At 42.5% G+C, this 17,132-nt stretch overlaps 1 protein-coding gene across 8 annotated transcripts in view; it reads left to right on the forward strand.

Moving 5' to 3' along the window:
- The window catches only part of KALRN (kalirin RhoGEF kinase), a 528,299-nt gene that overhangs the window by 294,329 nt on the left and 216,838 nt on the right, over positions 1-17,132 (forward strand). For all 8 annotated transcript variants that reach the window (XR_008823368.1, XR_008823367.1, XM_056348127.1 and 5 more), the window contains exon 11: positions 13,428-13,619. Coding sequence is in view for 6 of the 8 variants with exons in the window: in XM_056348127.1 (XP_056204102.1) it covers positions 13,428-13,619 (192 nt within the window). In the remaining 2 variants the exon portion in view is untranslated. The remainder of the gene's footprint in view (positions 1-13,427; positions 13,620-17,132) is intronic.

Raw genomic sequence — 17,132 nt, forward strand, 5'->3', positions numbered from 1 at the left:
ATGTGCTTCAGGAAAGATGTTATAACCTGTCTCTACATTAATGGGAAATAAAGGCGTAGCTGAGTTGTGGTAGTGGCTGGGGGGGGAAGCAGGGAGAGAAAACACTTTACTGTCTTATTTAAAGCAGATTTCATAAAAACCTAGATGCTAGAAACAAAGACAGGCAGTTTACAGAAGTTCACATCCTTGTAGGTTTATTTCTGCAGCAGCACTGCTAGTTGTATTTGGTACTGACTTTTCCCAGGGCTGCTGACAGTCCCAAGCCCTTTAATACTGTCATTGCTGTGTCTTTGAAATCTCCAAACTGTGAGCATGATATTAAACCCAGAATTCCTGAGGTTATATCAATTCAGGAGACCAGCAGGATATGATAAAGCTGTCATGGTTGTACTCATCTCTGCAGGGCTCAGAAAAGATGCGAGCTGAGCCTTTGGGACAGAAACAATACTGTGCCCTCCCAGATTGCTGCTCACCTTGGAGCTGCCACATGTTCCTTTGTTTCTGCACATGTCTTCCCTTTTCCGTCTCTCATAAAGAAGTTGCGGAGTTTTGCTGTGAACTAATCTTGGCATGTTGATGATATTTATCATTTGAGAAGTTTTCAAAATGCTGCGTTTAGCTCCTGACAGTTTGCCTCCTTGTGCTCCCTTGTTATTTCCAGGTTGTTTGGGGTTCTTTTTTGATCGTGGGTCAATTTACATGGTAGCAAGGTGGCTGGGAACAGATGGGGTTCACCTGTCTGAAAGGGGAATGAGAGCTTTAAACTGGATTTGAAGGGGGGAGGGAATAAAACCAAGCTTGTTACAGATGAGCCTGCGCCCGGGGGTGGCATGCCAGGGTTGGAGGTGAGATTGATAGCACAGCTGAAGTGCATCTATGCTAATGCCCGAAGCGTGGGCAACAAACAGGAGGAGCTGGCAGCCATTTTGCAGCAGGAAGACTATGACATTATCGACATCACGGAAACATGGTGGGATAACTGACACGACTGGAGTGCTGCAATGGATGGCTATAAACTCTTCAGAAAGGATAGAGAAGGAAGAAACAATAGTACAGTAGCTCTGTATGTTGGGGAATGTTTCAACTGCCCAGAGCTGAATGATGGTGACAAAAGGGTTGAGTATTTGTGGGTAAGAATTGGGGAAGGCCAACAAGGTGCATACCCTGGTAGGATTCTTTTATAGACCACCCAACCGGGACAAAGAGACAGATGAAACATTCTACAAGCAACTGGGAGAAGTCTCAAGATTTCTAGCCCTTGTTCTCGTGGGGGTCTTCAACCTACCGGACATCTGCTGGAAATATAACACAATGGATAAGAAACAGTCTAGGAGGTTCCTGGAGTGCGTGGAAGATAAATTCCTGATGGAGCTGGTCAGTAAGCCAACCAGGGAAGATGCCCCACTGAACCAGCTTTTTACAAACAGGGAAGGACTGGTGGGTGATGTGGTGGTTGAAGGACATCTTGGGCATAGCAATCATGAGATGACAAGAGTTTGATTCTTAGAGTAGTAAGGAGGGGGATCAGCAGAACTGCTTTCCAGAAGGCTGACTTTGACCTGTTTAAGAGCCTCATTGACAGAGTCCCTTGGGAGATAGTTCTGAAGGGCCATGGGGTTCAGAAAGGCTGGACATTCTTCAGGAAGGTAGTCAAAGGCACAGGAGCAGGCTGACCCCATGTGCTGAAAGACAGGCCGGCTGGGGAGAAGACAGGCCTGGCTGAACAGAGAGCTTTGTCTGGAACTCATGGAGAAAAGGAGAGTTTACCACCTTTGGAAGAAGAGGCAGGCATCTCTAGATGACTATAAGGTTGTTGAGAGGTTATGCAGGGTGAAGACTGGAGAGGCAAAAGCCCAGCTAGAACTCAGGCTGGAAGCTGCTGTAAAAGAAAACAAAAAATGTTTTTACAAATACATTAGAAACAAAAGGAGGGCCAAGCATAATCTCTGCCCTTTATTGGATGCGGCCAGGAACATTGCCACAGAGGACGAAGAAAAGGCTGAGGTACTTACCTCTTGCTTTGCCTCAGTCTTTAACAGTAAGACCACCTTCCCTCTGGGTACTCAGCCCCCTGAGCTGGAAGACCGGAATGAGGAGGAGCAGAATGAAGTCCCCACGGTCCAGAAGGAAATGGTCAGTGACCTGCTGCTCCACTTAGACATGCACAAGTCTGTGGGGCTGGATGAGATCCACCCATACTGAGGGAGCTGGGGGAGGACCTCACCAAGCCATTCTCCATCATTTATCAATAGTCCTGGCAAACTGGAGAGGTTCTAGAATGCTGGAAGTTAGTCACTGTGACACGTGTCTACAAGAAGGGCAGGAATAAGGATCTGGGTAACTATAGGCCTGTCAGCCTGACCTCAGTGCCAGGGAAGGTTATGGAGCAGATCATCCTGAATTCATCACATGGCACATACAGGACAACCCAGGCATCAGGCCCAGCCAGCATGGGTTTATGAAAGGCACGTCCTGCTTGATGAACCTGATCTCCTTCCCTGACAGGGTGACCTGCCTAGTGGATGAGGGAAAGGCTGTGGATGTTGCCTACCTGGACCTTAGTAAAGCCTGTGACACCATCTCCCACAGCATTCACCTGGGGAAACTGGCTGCTCCTGGCTTGGGCGGGGGTGCTCTGTGCTGGGTTAAAGCTGGCTGGGCGGCCGAGCCCAGGGTGGTGGGGAATGGAGTCACATCCCGCTGGTGGCCGGGCACACGTGGTGCTGCCCAGGGCTCAGTGGTGGGGCCGGTCCTGGTTAATGTCTTCATCGATGATCTGGGCAAGGGGATCGAGTGCTCCCTCGGTCAGTTTGCAGGTGACACCAGGCTGGGGAGTGTGTTGATGTGCAGAGGGCAGGAGGCTCTGCAGAGGGACCGGGACAGGCTGGACCGATGGGCCCAGGTCAGTTGTATGAGGTTCAACAGGGCTCAGTGCCGGGTCCTGCCCGTGGGTCACAGCAACCCCCCCGCAGCGCTACGGGCTGGGGGCAGGGGGCTGGGAAGTGCCTGGAGGAAAAGGGCCTGGGGGTGCTGGTCGACAGCCGGCTGGACGTGAGCCAGCAGTGTGCCCAGGTGGCCAAGGTGGCCAACAGCATCCTGGCTTGTATCTGAAACAGTGTGGCCAGCAGGACCAGGGCAGTGATTGTCCCCCTGTACTGGGCACTGGTGAGGCCCCACCTCGAATCCTGGGTTCAGTTTTGGGCCTCTCGCTACAGCAGGGACATGGAGGTGCTGGAGCGTGTCCAGAGATGGGCAACGGAGCTGGGGAAGGGTCTGGAGCACAAGTCTGGAGCAGCTGAGGGAACTGGGGTGGTTTAGCCTGGACAAAAGGAGGGTGAGGGGAGACCTTATTGCTCTCTACAGCTCTCTGAAAGGAGGCTGTAGGCAGGTGGGGGTCGGTCTCTTCTCCCAAGTATCAAGCAATAGGACAAGAGGAAATGGCCTCCAGTTGTACCAGGGGAGGTTTAGATTGGAGATTAGGAAAAATTTCTTCACTGAAAGTGTGGTCAGGCATTGGAACAGGCTGCCCAGGGAGGTGGTGGAATCACCATCCCTGGAGGTGTTTAAAAAACTTATAGATACGGTGCTTAGGGTCATGGTTTAGTGATGGACTTGGCAGTCCTGCATGAACAGTTAGGCTTGATGATATTAAAGGTCTTTTCCAACCTAACTGACTCTATGATTTTGTGATTCTATGAATTTCAGATACCTTCCCTAATTCTTGTAGATCCTTGTACAGTCCATAAAATATTGAAAATACTGACACTGCAAGAGTATTTCATCATCTAATCTTAACATGCTGTTTAGATATGCTTCTCCCAGAAAAGCAGTAGGGTGACAGGAAAAAAACCCCAAATTCCTTTAAGCACAAAATGAGCCTACATATTGAATAGATACTGTTTCTATTCAGGGTGCCTTTAGGTGCCATAGTGAGATATAACTGCTGGCTTTCAAGGCCTGTGAGACCACCTGAGTTAAAACTGTCAATTATTTTTTTTCAATGCAGTCTTTGAAAACTGTTTCTACCAATGATTCTTTATTTTGTAAACATAGTTGTCTGGTTATTAGATCCAGGGCATAATCCTTCCTGGGGCAACACTGCTTTCTCAGCTGGCAACCTTCCTTGGTCTCAGGAAAGATGCCGAAGCTTGGCTTTGTGGAACTAAAACTTCATTCTTGTTCCAAAGGGGTGTTCTTCCAGTTCCTCTGTGGAGTTTTGCAGATCAAAACTTCTTAAATCATGTCTTACAAAGTGTAAAGGGCCATGTATTTCTGGTAAACTGCACCTTCTTCAAGAATGTGTATCAGACTCCTGTGTAATCCTGCGGTGATATGCCCTCTTTATAACATGAAGTGTGCAGATTGCTTCCCTGGAAAGGGAAGGACTGTTTACTTATCTAATATTAAGCAAGTGCTTAGTGGTTTGTTTAATAGAGATCGCACATATATACCAATTAAAACAGAATAGGGAGGAAAGGGGAAGTTTGCCACGCTCCAGGTGAAACCTTTGTTGAGTGTAGTCTTTCTGCTGAACAAAAAGAAGGATATCCCTTGTCTTCCCCCTTGCAACAAAAATAAATTAATCTTGCAACATTAAAAAAAAAATCTCAGCAGAGGTTTGAAAAGTCTAGATCTTTGCCAAACATGCCTTTGAGCATTCTAATTTAGAAGAAAATAGCTCTGGTGGCATTCAAAGTCAAGTCCTTGCAGAGATGGTACTCTTTAGTAGTGATGGAAGAATTCAGTGACACTTAAGCTGACCACACTAAGCTAAAATGTTAGCTTGCTCTTTTTGTGTGCACGCACATGTGCATCTGTGTGTCCTTCCATACTTATTAATATTGGATGTGATGTGTGATATTTGATGGCACTTGAAACATTATTTACTATATGTTTCACTGGCATTGCATTGAATAATGGTTGGGATCACACCAGAGTTAATTACTGTGATTGTGGTAATATGAATATTATCTTATTGATATATGACTACACTTCTGATTGAGGTAAACCATCGATATGATAAAATATACCATAGGTAACTTTTTTTTTTTTAAATTTAAAATAAGCACTCAGTGTGAAATAGCACAAAGAAGAATTCTTTTAGCTAATGTGTTTCCAGCTATTGATTCTAATCTTGCTTATTTATTAGTTTGAAGGTCTAAGGTAGCTTTTAAACAATTTATTTGGGGTTTCAGCATTTGATGTAATGTGTGTCACTATTTTAAATTCAAATAATAAGTTCATCTCAGTTTCTATGTGAATCCTGAGGGAAAATCATAAATAAAAGATGATACATGGAAAAGTATCTGGTTCTTGGCGATGGTTAGTGAGAATGCTGTGTCGTATCCACTTGTCATTCCTGGGAACTGTTTATTTCTCATTCATGCTGAAAAATCCCTTATGCTTTTATAATTCACTGACATCATGGAATTAGTGGAGGTGTAAAGTAGTAATTAGTATCAGCATGGTATTTATTATATATGGCCTCTTAGCCATCTGAAATGGGAGCACACTTCACATGTACCAAATCTGTGGATTTTCCTGAACTGAGCTAAACTTCAAATCATAGAATCATAGAATAGTTTGGATTGTCAGGGACCTTTAAAGGCCATCTAGTCCAACACCCCTGCAATGAGCAGGGACACCTTCAACTGCATCAGGTTGCTCAGAGCCCCATCCAACCTGACCTTGAATATTCCCAGGGATGGGGCATCTACCATCTCTCTGGGCAACCCGTGCCAGTGTTTCACCACCCTCATTGTAAAATATTTCTTCCTTATACCTAGTCTGAATCTACCCTCTTTTAATTTAAAACCGTTGCCTCTTACCCTATCGCTACAGGCCCTACTAAAAAGTCTGTCCCAGTCTTTCTTATAAGCCCCATTTAAGTATTGAAAGGACACAATAAAGTCTCCCTGGAAAATGTCAGTGGGGAAAGTAACAATGGATCAGTAAGTACAGATGCTGAGCCAGAAAATACCTGAAGAAAAATAATTTAAATCATTGTGAATGAACCGTGGTCTGACAATGGGAAGTGAGAGGCATTAAGGACCTTTCAGCCCCATGTATCAGCTGGAAAGATATATTTTCCAGGAGCTGGGAGAGAGGTTTTCTGTGCAGTGCTTGTCACCTGATGCATAGGTGACATTCCTTATCACTCTGGTTCCTAGACTGTGGTTGCAAATAGATGCAGTTCTGATAATAGTAGTAATTTTGTTGAAATTGTCAAGTGGTTGATACTTGGACACACACTCACACATGCTTGCACTCACAAACTTACCTGAGACCCTCATTTATTGAACTACTTAAACAGATTTGATTCATTCATTTAAAGGTAGGCATGTTCTTACGTGTTTGTTGAAAGATGAATGTAACAAGCTGTAATATTTGAAGAGCTCACACCTCAGGAAGGACAGTGCAAGGAGAACTGGGGCAAAATTATGACAAGAAAAACTCAGGATGAATTGCCATATTAAAGGGAAGAACAGTCTGCAGAAGGTGGTGATGGAAACTTCATTAACCTCGATATTTTTTTAAAAGGTTGGAAGTTTCCATTCTAGTGTACGGTAGGGAGCAACCCTGTGCCGACTGATAAAGTGAGTGGCTGCAGGACCTCAGAGGGATTTTCTGCCTTTAACTTCTGTAACTGTAATTCCTGGTAAGTCTGTTTTGAATTAGAGCAATGGAGCACAAGTAAGAATACAGGTCTTGATTTCATTATGCAAAATTCAAATGGAATAAACCACATCTTACATTAGATCATCATATGCACTTAGCCTTTGCCCTGCTTATAGGGAGGAGGAATTTGTCAAAGATGGATGCTTCCTTAAACCCCAGATTTATTTATCAAAGAAATGCTTCATTGTGGTCACTCATTTTTGCTTTAGAATATCAAGTTACTGAAGATGTAATTCTCCACAAAAGCCTGACTGTGAGATTACTTAACCTAAAAAAACCCGAGCAGATTTTAACAAAGTAGCTTGAGTAAAGAATCTGATAACAGTAACTGAGCTTCATAAATCAGGATAACAATAGTTTATAAGTATTGGGAAGAAATGCAGAATCAGCTCCATAATTATCATTTTGTGAATGTGAATCATGCTGTAGTTTCTACAGGGAGGAATAATACCCACTGTCAATGTGCAAGACATGGATACGAGACATCCAGAGTTGAATTTTCAGCCCTTTGCCATTTTTTGTCTCTTCCTGTAATCTTGACTAAATATCTGGGAGGCTAACCCAGTTCTCACTGAAGTCAGTAAGACCCTTTTTACTGTCTTCAGTGAGAGATAGATCAGACTTTGAACTTTGTCTCAGCATCCCATCTTCACAGCAGGAGTAATAATACTGAGTTTTCATCTTTGGTGTTGAGGAGTCAAGTCATGACTCTAAAGAACATAAAGGAGATACCACATCAGAGAAAGCCTAATAAGTCTCCTAAACTTCAGCCTGCAGGCGTAAGGCAGGATTCACATCACTAGTCTTTAGTAAAGAAGATCAGATCTAAGCTAGTCATCTAAGTTCTCTCTCTAGTCAGTACTTACTGGCCTCTAGAGATGCTATCTCTTCTGTGCCTTTTACATGGTAAGACTTAGGTGACAAAGCTCTCTGAATTAATATGAGGAACCTTTGCCTGCAGCTGCCTTTCACAGCCCCAGAACTTGATTAACACAGAGTAAGGCAGACCAGTGCTGCATCATTCCCCTTCAGCATATCTAGACGTCTGCTTAGGAGGTGCAGTGTCTAGGGTATGTAGTTTGTGTTTAATGCAGTAATGTGTCTGATCACCTGCTCTGTTCCCCTACCTCATGTTTCACCTGATGTATACAGCTAAGCATCTTTCACTGGCTGATTGGCAGAGTTCACAACATGCTGGAGATCTTGGAGACAGTTACTATGAAAATCTCTCAAATATGATAAACAGTTGTAAAACACCGTGCAAGGGCAGATTGTTCAGGAAAAAAATTGGCCAGATTTAGGGCACAAACTCTGCCCTGGATTGCCATTAGACACGGCTATTTTCCATGTAACCTGCCTCGAAACATGCAGCAATAAACTATGTACAAGTGAAGCTGGTAGTAGAGGAAAAATGACAGAATCAGTTCCTGAAAATACACTTGAGTTGAAACCAAAACTGCTGCACTAAATTGATTGATGCATTAAAAATGTGGGGAAGGGTCAGTAAAAACACAAATATATATGATTGGTGTTTCCTGGGTTTTGGTTGTTTGGTGTTTTTTCCCTAATTTGGAAAGGATGTTAAGGTACTTGAATGCATCCAGACAAGGGCAGCCAAGCCGGTGCCAGGGCTAGAAGACATGTCCTGTGAGGAGCGGCTGAGGGCTCCGGGTCTGTCTCGTTTGGAGAAAAGGCGGCCGAGGGGCGGCCTCACGGCTCTCTGCAGCTCCCTGCGGAGGGGAGGTCGGGAGGGAGACGCTGATCTCTCCTGCCTGGGATCCAGGGACAGGACACGGGGAAATGGTTCAAAGCTGAGCCAGGGGAGGGTTCATCTGGGCATTAGAAAGGGTGGTCAGACACAGGCACAGGCTTCCCAGAGGGGTGGTCGATGCCCCAAGCCTGTCTGTGTTTAAGAGGTGTTTGGGCAATGCCCTTAACAATGTGTGTTAACTTCTGGTCAGCCCTGAATTGGTCGGGCAGCTGGACTAGGTGATGGTCCCTTCCAACTGAAATAGTCTATTGCATTCCATTTCTAATTTTTTTCTAAATGACAAAGGTATTTGACTTCTTTAGATTGCAATACATATCATAAGAAAGGCAAAATCTTTCTGTTCTGCCTCTAAACTTTTATCGGTCCAAGAATTAACTGATACATTATTCAGTGTTTTTGCATTTAATTTTGCTTTATTTTTATTTAGGAAAAAGTACTTTCAAAGCAGAATTGGGGCCCTTTGGTTAGTTTGTACTGAGCACTGCAGTGCTATTGTCTGTGTAGCAAATAAGGCCAAGCATGAACCGCAGGCAGCCAGTGCGCTCTGATGTTGAGAATCAGTGCAGCTCCTACCCTGGATTAAATTTGGAGAGAACAGTTGATGAAACGCTTCTCTGGCACTAAAATTATGGACAAAATAGTATTTGATTCAACTTTAAGGAAATATTTTAGGCAGTTTGCTAAAAGAGCTGTGTTTGGATAGCGCATTTCCAATGCAGCGATGGCTTCATGTGTGTTAACCTGGAGACACGGTGGAATCCTGGCTGAGCCATCTACCTGGGTCAGAGGTGGAAATGGATCCTAACGTTTTGGCCCTTGATGGTCTGAAATGCAAAGGAAAGCACAGTAAGTGTAACAGTCAAATTTCACATCAGCTTTTTCATAAACCATTTTTTTCAACTTGCTACAGAATATCAAACTCTTAAGAACTAATGAACGAAAGTTACAGGGAATGCTGTTGGTATATATTTCCATGGGATAAGACAACAATCACCTGCCTTCTGATCTGTGGTAGGGATTATTGTATAGGTTTTGTTAGTCTATTTATTTTCTATAATTGTGTTTCTTTTTTGTTATTCGCAAGAAACAGAAGATATATGAAAGCCTTCTGGTTCTGTCTAAAATGAACTCTGAGAGCATCTATTACAGCCATTTCCAGTCTGAAACCTGAAGGGTACAGTTTCATTTTCTTGTGTTTGCAGATTTCATGATTGAAATAGGTGATTATGCAAAGATTAATATAGAAAGATCATTAAGGGATTTGAGATGGTGGTTGGTTTTGTGCTTGAAATGGTGCAGAAGTATGTAATTCCAGTTAGCTGATCACTAAGAATTTCAAGGATTTGCATGAGGTTTCTCCCAGGGGTTAATGCAATGTTAGGAAAGAATGCCATACAACCCTAAAATTTCAGAGACCATATCATTGTATAACTCAGATTATTTTTCTGTGGAACACATGCTATTGTAGTTTGACAGGAACAAATTTCCACAGATACAGAGGAGAGATTCTTCATGGGATCTCCCTTTGGAGGGTTTAGCCATTTTTGGTGTCACCTTTCTCAGGATGCCACTTCCATGCACCTGCAGTTTGCAGAAAAGGGGACAGCTATGATTGTCCTTGTAGGAGAAAAAATTTCCTTCTGTGGTTACATTAGCTCTTACCTCCTTCCAAAGTTTTGAATCCTGATACCAGTTTGGAGATGTACCTAGATCCTGTGCTTCTGGTAGATCCTGCCAGATCTCAGAAGGACTGGGAATCTGAGGTAACCTCTTCTGGCTGGGGGTAGTAGGACAAGGAGGCACTATATGCTTCTCTTCATCGTGAGACTTTATTCTCTTTTGGATTCCCACCCATTCCTGATCCAGGGTTATGTCACACCAAAAAAGTACGAAGTGCTTCAAACAAATGAAATAAGGGTCTCTAATCTGAAGAGTTTACTAAGAAGAGAGTGAGCTCAGGATGAAAATGTGTGACGCACGCAAGCAGTGCAGCATTACAGTACCAACCAGGATGAAGCTCTCAGGTTCAACATATCTTTAGTTCAGCACTTGTAGAGAAATAGATGTGCCTCAAAATATTTGATACATGTAACAACTTCTGATATGATTTATATGCACTTTAATCAAATGAACAGAACAAAAGCAGAGCAGGCCCTCACCAAATAACTAACCTCTAGCTTATTTGGCCTGTGCTGTGTTTATATCTCATGAGACAGTAGATGACAATTCTTTCATGAATACGTCAAACTCTGGAGTTCAAGGCAAGTGTGGTTAACTCCCAAATGTGATTACTTACAAGAAATGTATCTAAATCTCTTAAATCTGCAACAGTGAGCTGGAAGTCTCTCAGCACCAGGCATTCCTTCTGTAATGGCAGGGATAAAGCCATTAGTGTTTTTCCAATCATAAACAGCACCTGTTTTTAAAACACAGACCCTTAGCTGCAAGCTCAGTGGACAAACATAGAAAAGGAGCTGAACTTCACCATACTTAAAATGTGCTGTGTTCAGGCTTCTTGTGCATGACACATTTATGCAAACATGTCCAAGATTAGGTGGGAATGGTTCAGGAAAGTATAACAGTATGCTGATGGTTTCTGGCACAGCCCAGGGGAAACACTGTATGTGCCTCCTTCCACATTCCCCTTTGCCTTTGAGAACCTTGTGCAATACAAAAGGGACTGCTGCAGGACCACTGCATCCTTTACTGTCTGTGCAGCGTGGCCAGAACCTCTGTTGAGGCCAGCCCACATGAATTTTTTACCCGGTCTAGGGCTCAGCTTACACCCTTTTCACCATGCAGTATATTTGTATCTGATCGTTGTATTGGTGAGCTCGCCTCGTCTAGGTGGAATTAGGTACAGCACGTGCTGGAGTCAGTAAACCTATGGTTTTCAGCAGAGATGAACATAAGCGTGTTAGGGACAAAGGCAGTAAAGCTGTATTCATACTGTATTTCAAGGTGTTTGTGTCCCAGATCTGTGCCATAAGCAGAGAGCAAATGCATTTGAAAATATACTAAATGTTATAAATAAAAGCAGAGAACAGCTGTCTCCACAGGGAGCTGCACTGGTGTTTGAGCTGTTGTAGTGGTAATGTGTGAAAAACCCTAGAGTGGAGTAGACTTTGAAGAATAGTGCTAGCTTTGGCATTTTCTCCAAATACTATTGGAAGAGGACCATTCAGAAAGGATGCTGTTAAGTGAAATTGGACCCTAATTCAGATCATATTAAATGGAACATTTTTTACAAATTCTCAGCTAAAGAGGTTTCCAAAAAATGATTATTAAAACATAACATTTGCCGCTGTTAACAACCTAACCATTATAGCAGCGGCCTGAAAGTGAGGGAATAAAAATTTACTGTTGGTAACAAAACTGTCTAGAATATGTTCTTCACAGTCCAAAAGGAGAAATGCAAATACTGTGTATTTATAGTCAACCCTCAGAAACTGGGAAAATGAACAGTGAATGAGCTGGTTTCTTTCTGCTTTTTATAACTGGGAATATTTTCCCCCATTAAACACTTGGAGGCCAGTGAGAAAATTGAATATTTTCTCAAGCAACAGCTATTGACTGCAGCAGGGTATTATCTAAGAACAACATAACTTGATTCATGTCTTTTATATTTGACAGTGTTTCTTTAATGCTCAGAAGTACATGTGTGTCCACAGTGTTCAAAGATGTGTATGCATCGAGTTAATGTATTTTTAAACTGAGAAGGATTCTCAGCAGGATTTTGAAAAGGATAGTGCTACAATTCTGGTTCTGTTGATGCAGAGGTTAAAATTCCCAGTGGGAGAAGTCAGGCCAAAACCAAACATTTCTAAAGATCTCACCCGGTACTGGAAACACCCTTAAGCTGATATCTTTGTCTGTCCTTATTTTTGTTAAGTGTTAAACACCACAGAGCTGTTGGCCTCAGCTTCAGTGAAGAAAGCTTTTCTATGACAGCAAGGGCTGGCTATGTTCAGTTAGCTAAACACAGCTGACAGAACCATCGCTCCGTGGCTATGGAGAAGATGACTGCACTCCCTTTCCATTTCTGCTGTTATTTATGAGACTCTCTCATGTATTAGTTCAGTGCTGTTTTCCAGCAGTGTGGAAGAGGGCAAGAAAGGATAAACAGGTAGTTTGAAAGCTGAGGTAATTCACCTTTGTTCCTCCACAGTCTGGCATGTCTTGGGTACATGGCTTCACTTCTGCATTCTTCAGATCCCTCTCTTTAAAGTGGAGGTAATACATCTCATATCGCAAGGGCTGTGGCTATGGGGTAAATCTATTCAGGATGGTGAAGTGTTCAAATTCTTATGTACTGGAGGGCAGGTATGTGCCTTGGACAAACTGGAAATTATACCCCTCCAAAACAATCTGAGCATTACATACTGAGCTGCAAGCTAATCAGATAGAATTACTCCATTTAGAAATACGATGCAGAATAGTAGATGAGAAGAAAAAACATAGAAGGAACTTGAAGACAGTCTTCTCAAGTTATCTCACAAAAGCCAGTGAAAGGAAAATGGTTTTTGAGGCTGAGATGTCTCTGGCTAACGTAATTACATGCTATAACATGAAAGCCATTGGGATGCCTTTGCAACGAGCCAGTAGCCGACTGTCATGTGAGGCACCATAGGCTTCTGAGGTCGTTAGTCCCACTTGCTTCATTACATTATCTTTGAGAAATTCCAGGCAACTTGGAAATAAACAAGTTCACAGTCCTGCTGCTGTGCCTGGCAGGATTGGGCTGGGGTGGTGTGTTCCAAATAAGAAATTATTTCATGTGTACTCAGGTATTAGTCTTAAGTGGCTTTATACATTCTCCTTTCACAGAGGGCAGTGCTAGTAGGAATTCTAACTTTTGTTTTAAAACTCTGGTAATCACTTTTTCTCATACTTTTGAAAGTATAAACATCCTATTTCAGGGGTTTACTTGCCACAGTTGTATTACTCATACTCCATTTCTTGCTTTGATTGCTGGTAGAATACGTACACCAATGCAGACAAGCTTTTGGAGGCTGCAGAACAGTTGGCTCAGACTGGGGAATGTGACCCTGAAGAGATCTATAAAGCAGCCCGGCATCTGGAAGTACGGATTCAGGACTTTGTCCGGAGGGTGGAACAGAGGAAACTTCTCTTGGACATGTCAGTCTCCTTCCATACCCACACCAAAGAGGTAAGATGTGCATGAAGGAATTTTTCTGAGTATTGCAGACTGCTGCAAGAGGCTGACTGAAAACTCAGACAACAGAGAAAAGGTGTCTTCACCATGCAGGGCTGATACCAGTTCGTTTGATGCATATGATGAACCGTTGTAAAGAGGAAGTAAAATGTGAATGAAATATATGAAAGATACAGTACACTAAAATACAGGAACAACGTTTCTTAACATATTAAGCAGTGCTAAATTCACAACTAGAATGTCTTGTTAAAAATAAGAATTCTCTTGTAAGAACACGAGTTGATATTAACACATTAGGTATAAACATGCTAGCAGTGTGATATGCATCCTCAGAGGGTTTCCAGTTGAATATAATGCTAATTAATGTATCCATTATTATTAAGTGTTACTGGATTTTTTTTTGCATTGTTACATTGTTTAATGAGGGCAGACTTCACTTTTCAAAATTACGGTTAAAGAGCAAAAAGCCACATACTGATACCATGAATCAGTGAGGACCTGAAGAAATGCTGTTTAGTGTAATTGAAAAATATCCAGAGATAAGGCTGCCTTGCCAGAGATACAGAGATACAGTGGACAGGACATCAAATGGGAGGCCACTGGGGACATAATTAAAGCATACTTCACATTTTTCTGCAGACCAAAGGCCATTCACTCATGAGCGACTTTTAAAGATAGGGTTTCTGCTGAGAGACATGGAATTAGTCAGAATGGTTGTTTTCATGCTCTGCAGCATCTGTTTGCAAAGGCACACTTGATCAGAAAGATGCTCTTAGAAGCTGAAAGCTTTGCCTGTGTTCATGGTTTTACATGTTACGAACAAGTTGTGTATAGCAGGCTTCAGCATGTTGGGGAGCCTCCTTAAACAGAAGTTGTGTGCACACGTTCATATATATGTATGTATATATATACACACACACACACATCCATATAGAAGATGGAGTTACAGTGTGGCCATTATAGCTGCTGATACATTAATATTTTTCTTTTACATTCTGCTTCAGCAATACACTAAAATGTGTTTACTTTAAGCTTGTGAGTAGTACTATTGTTTCCAGTGTAGCTCAAATGCTTGCAGAAATGCTGGTTTGCCACAGGGGAAACTTAATTGGTTATTTCCTCAGGCAAAATTATTTCATAACAGTTTCCTACTGTGATTAACCTCACTTCACCTATGCAGGTGGTGACTAGTAACACAAAGATAGGGATGACTCCAGGAAGTTATCAGCAAAATATGTTTTCTATCATCTAATTTCTTCTAATGATTACTGGTACTGTGTAGCTTAATTTGGGTTTGAGAACTAAAGCTTCCCTGTATTAAATGTTTTGGATTGCAGTGCACTATACTCACTTCTACCCTTCTTTAACAAGAAGGGAATTTGCCTGCTCCACTCACCTGGTTTTAATGAGCCCTGCTTTGGTATCTAGAAATGGAGAAATATAAAAATGCACATTTTTTTAACTATTACAAAAAAACAGTCTTTTGTGACAGCTGTTTACTAGATATTGACAGTACACCCTAAATCTCTGCCTCATTGAGGTTGACCCATGAGACAGGTTGGTGTTGTGATGCCTTTTTTGAAAGCTCAGTACTTGCTGTCAGTTTTAGGGAGACCTAGAATGGACAGACTCCGGGTGCCTTTCTCTGTCTCTAGAGGGGAATTGAGGCAGCTGTAGCGTTAAACTGGGATATCAGCAAAGTCAGGGTGAACCCAGGAATCCACCTTCATCAGAATAAATGACAGCCATTGGGTTGGGTGCAAAGAGGCCGCTGAAGTTATAGCAGTCTCCAGCAGGTGCCCAGTGTCAGAGGATGCACAGTAGCTCTGCAGGAGAAAGGAAGCTTTCACTCACTTCTGTGTTAATTCACTCCTGTGGGGGCCAAATGCTCTGATTTTCTGCAGGTTCACTGAATTTCATTGTGTGTCAGCACCTGCCTCCTTCAGTGACACGTTTCTGCACTGGTGGGAGTCACACAGCCCAAATACCTCATTTTCTGCCAATAATAATAAGTGAGGAAATTATTGCTGGTTTAGTATTTGTCTGCCAGCTGAGGAGATCCCCACAGACACAGTGAAGTAACCAAAGACTGCCAGGGGGGAACTGGTACAAAGGGCAAAGCATTACAAGAGAGCATCAGATCTGTATTTGCCTTTTTATGCTATAAATAAATTGGCTCAAGTAGAAATGACTAATTGCTTGGCCTTGCTTAGCCCTTCACATATATTGTAAAATGGGGAGTTAAGCAATGTAATTGTCATTCTTCAACGTGAATATAAAAGAGAGAGCTGGATTCCTCAAAATTGAAGAAATACAAATGTCCTCCCTTTGCCATCATGTCTATGATAGTATTATGTCCTTTCTGTGTTTCTTATCAGCTGATCTCAGTTGGTTCCTCTCTGGGGTCTGCCTAGGAAATGAGCTCAGCCTCAGTGTGACCTCCCAGCCTACAGAGCTGGGCTGGACCAAATGCAGGTTCTTGCTCTAGCCACTTGCCCACTTATCCAGGTCAGATCTGCACCATCCATGCTCATTCAATGAAACTGCTTAAAAATAAATTCACTGCATTTGCTGGGATTTCAGTTCCAAACAGCAAAGATAACATTAGGTTCCAACTTTGAACTTAGGATTTGTCAAGCAAAATTCCCTTTGAGCCAGTAGCGTTTTAGCTAAGTTCAAAGAGTTCACAGTCAGATTTAAATTATAGCAGATGTCAAGGTAAAAACCCCTTTGGTTCAGCAGTGAAATACAGGCAGATCGGAGATCCATTGCTGCTGTTTCACCAGAAGACTTTCCAGTTACAGTGCTGACATACGCCTCCTTGATTTACCTTGCCCTTCCTACACGCCATGCTGTACCTGATGCTGGACTGGGCTATGCCCATCCCGACCCATCACCTAGGAGTGCCTTGGGGCAAGGAGAAAGCAGTTTGGCTGGCATGTTGTTAACAAGTTTAACACCTGACATATTTTGCATTATTCTAGAAGGTGTTATTACTTACTTAATCATAACGATCATTATTGATTTCATCCTTTGTAGTTCTTAAAAACATTTTTTAAACTATTAGCAACTGTTTCTCTTATGTCCTTGGAAACGAGTAACACTCCCCTTCATGTTATCTTGGCAATAATGCAGGAAACTATGGCCCAGGTATATTTTTCATCTAAGTTTCCCAAATTCTCATTATTTCTTGATATATTAATCTACTGAGACAGAACTGGTAAAATGGAGAATTAAGTAGAAAGAATCAGTCTTACTGACATGGGTATTATGGAAATATTCTAAATATCTCTCTGCAACAAACATACCGCTTCTGACAGTCTTCCTAGCACAGACGAATTGCATTTCAGATGTGGTAATTCCTAAACATGGATGAGTACATTGATTGTGAACTTCTCCCTGTTTGACCTGTACTCTGCCTCCCTCTTCATCTCCATCTGTGACTGCTCAGATTCCCAGCACATGGGAAACTTGTAACAGCTCCCATTTTTAAAAAGTGACCTTGTC

The sequence above is a fragment of the Falco biarmicus genome, chromosome 8 (genome assembly GCF_023638135.1).
Source record: "Falco biarmicus isolate bFalBia1 chromosome 8, bFalBia1.pri, whole genome shotgun sequence".
Taxonomy (NCBI): domain Eukaryota; kingdom Metazoa; phylum Chordata; class Aves; order Falconiformes; family Falconidae; genus Falco; species Falco biarmicus.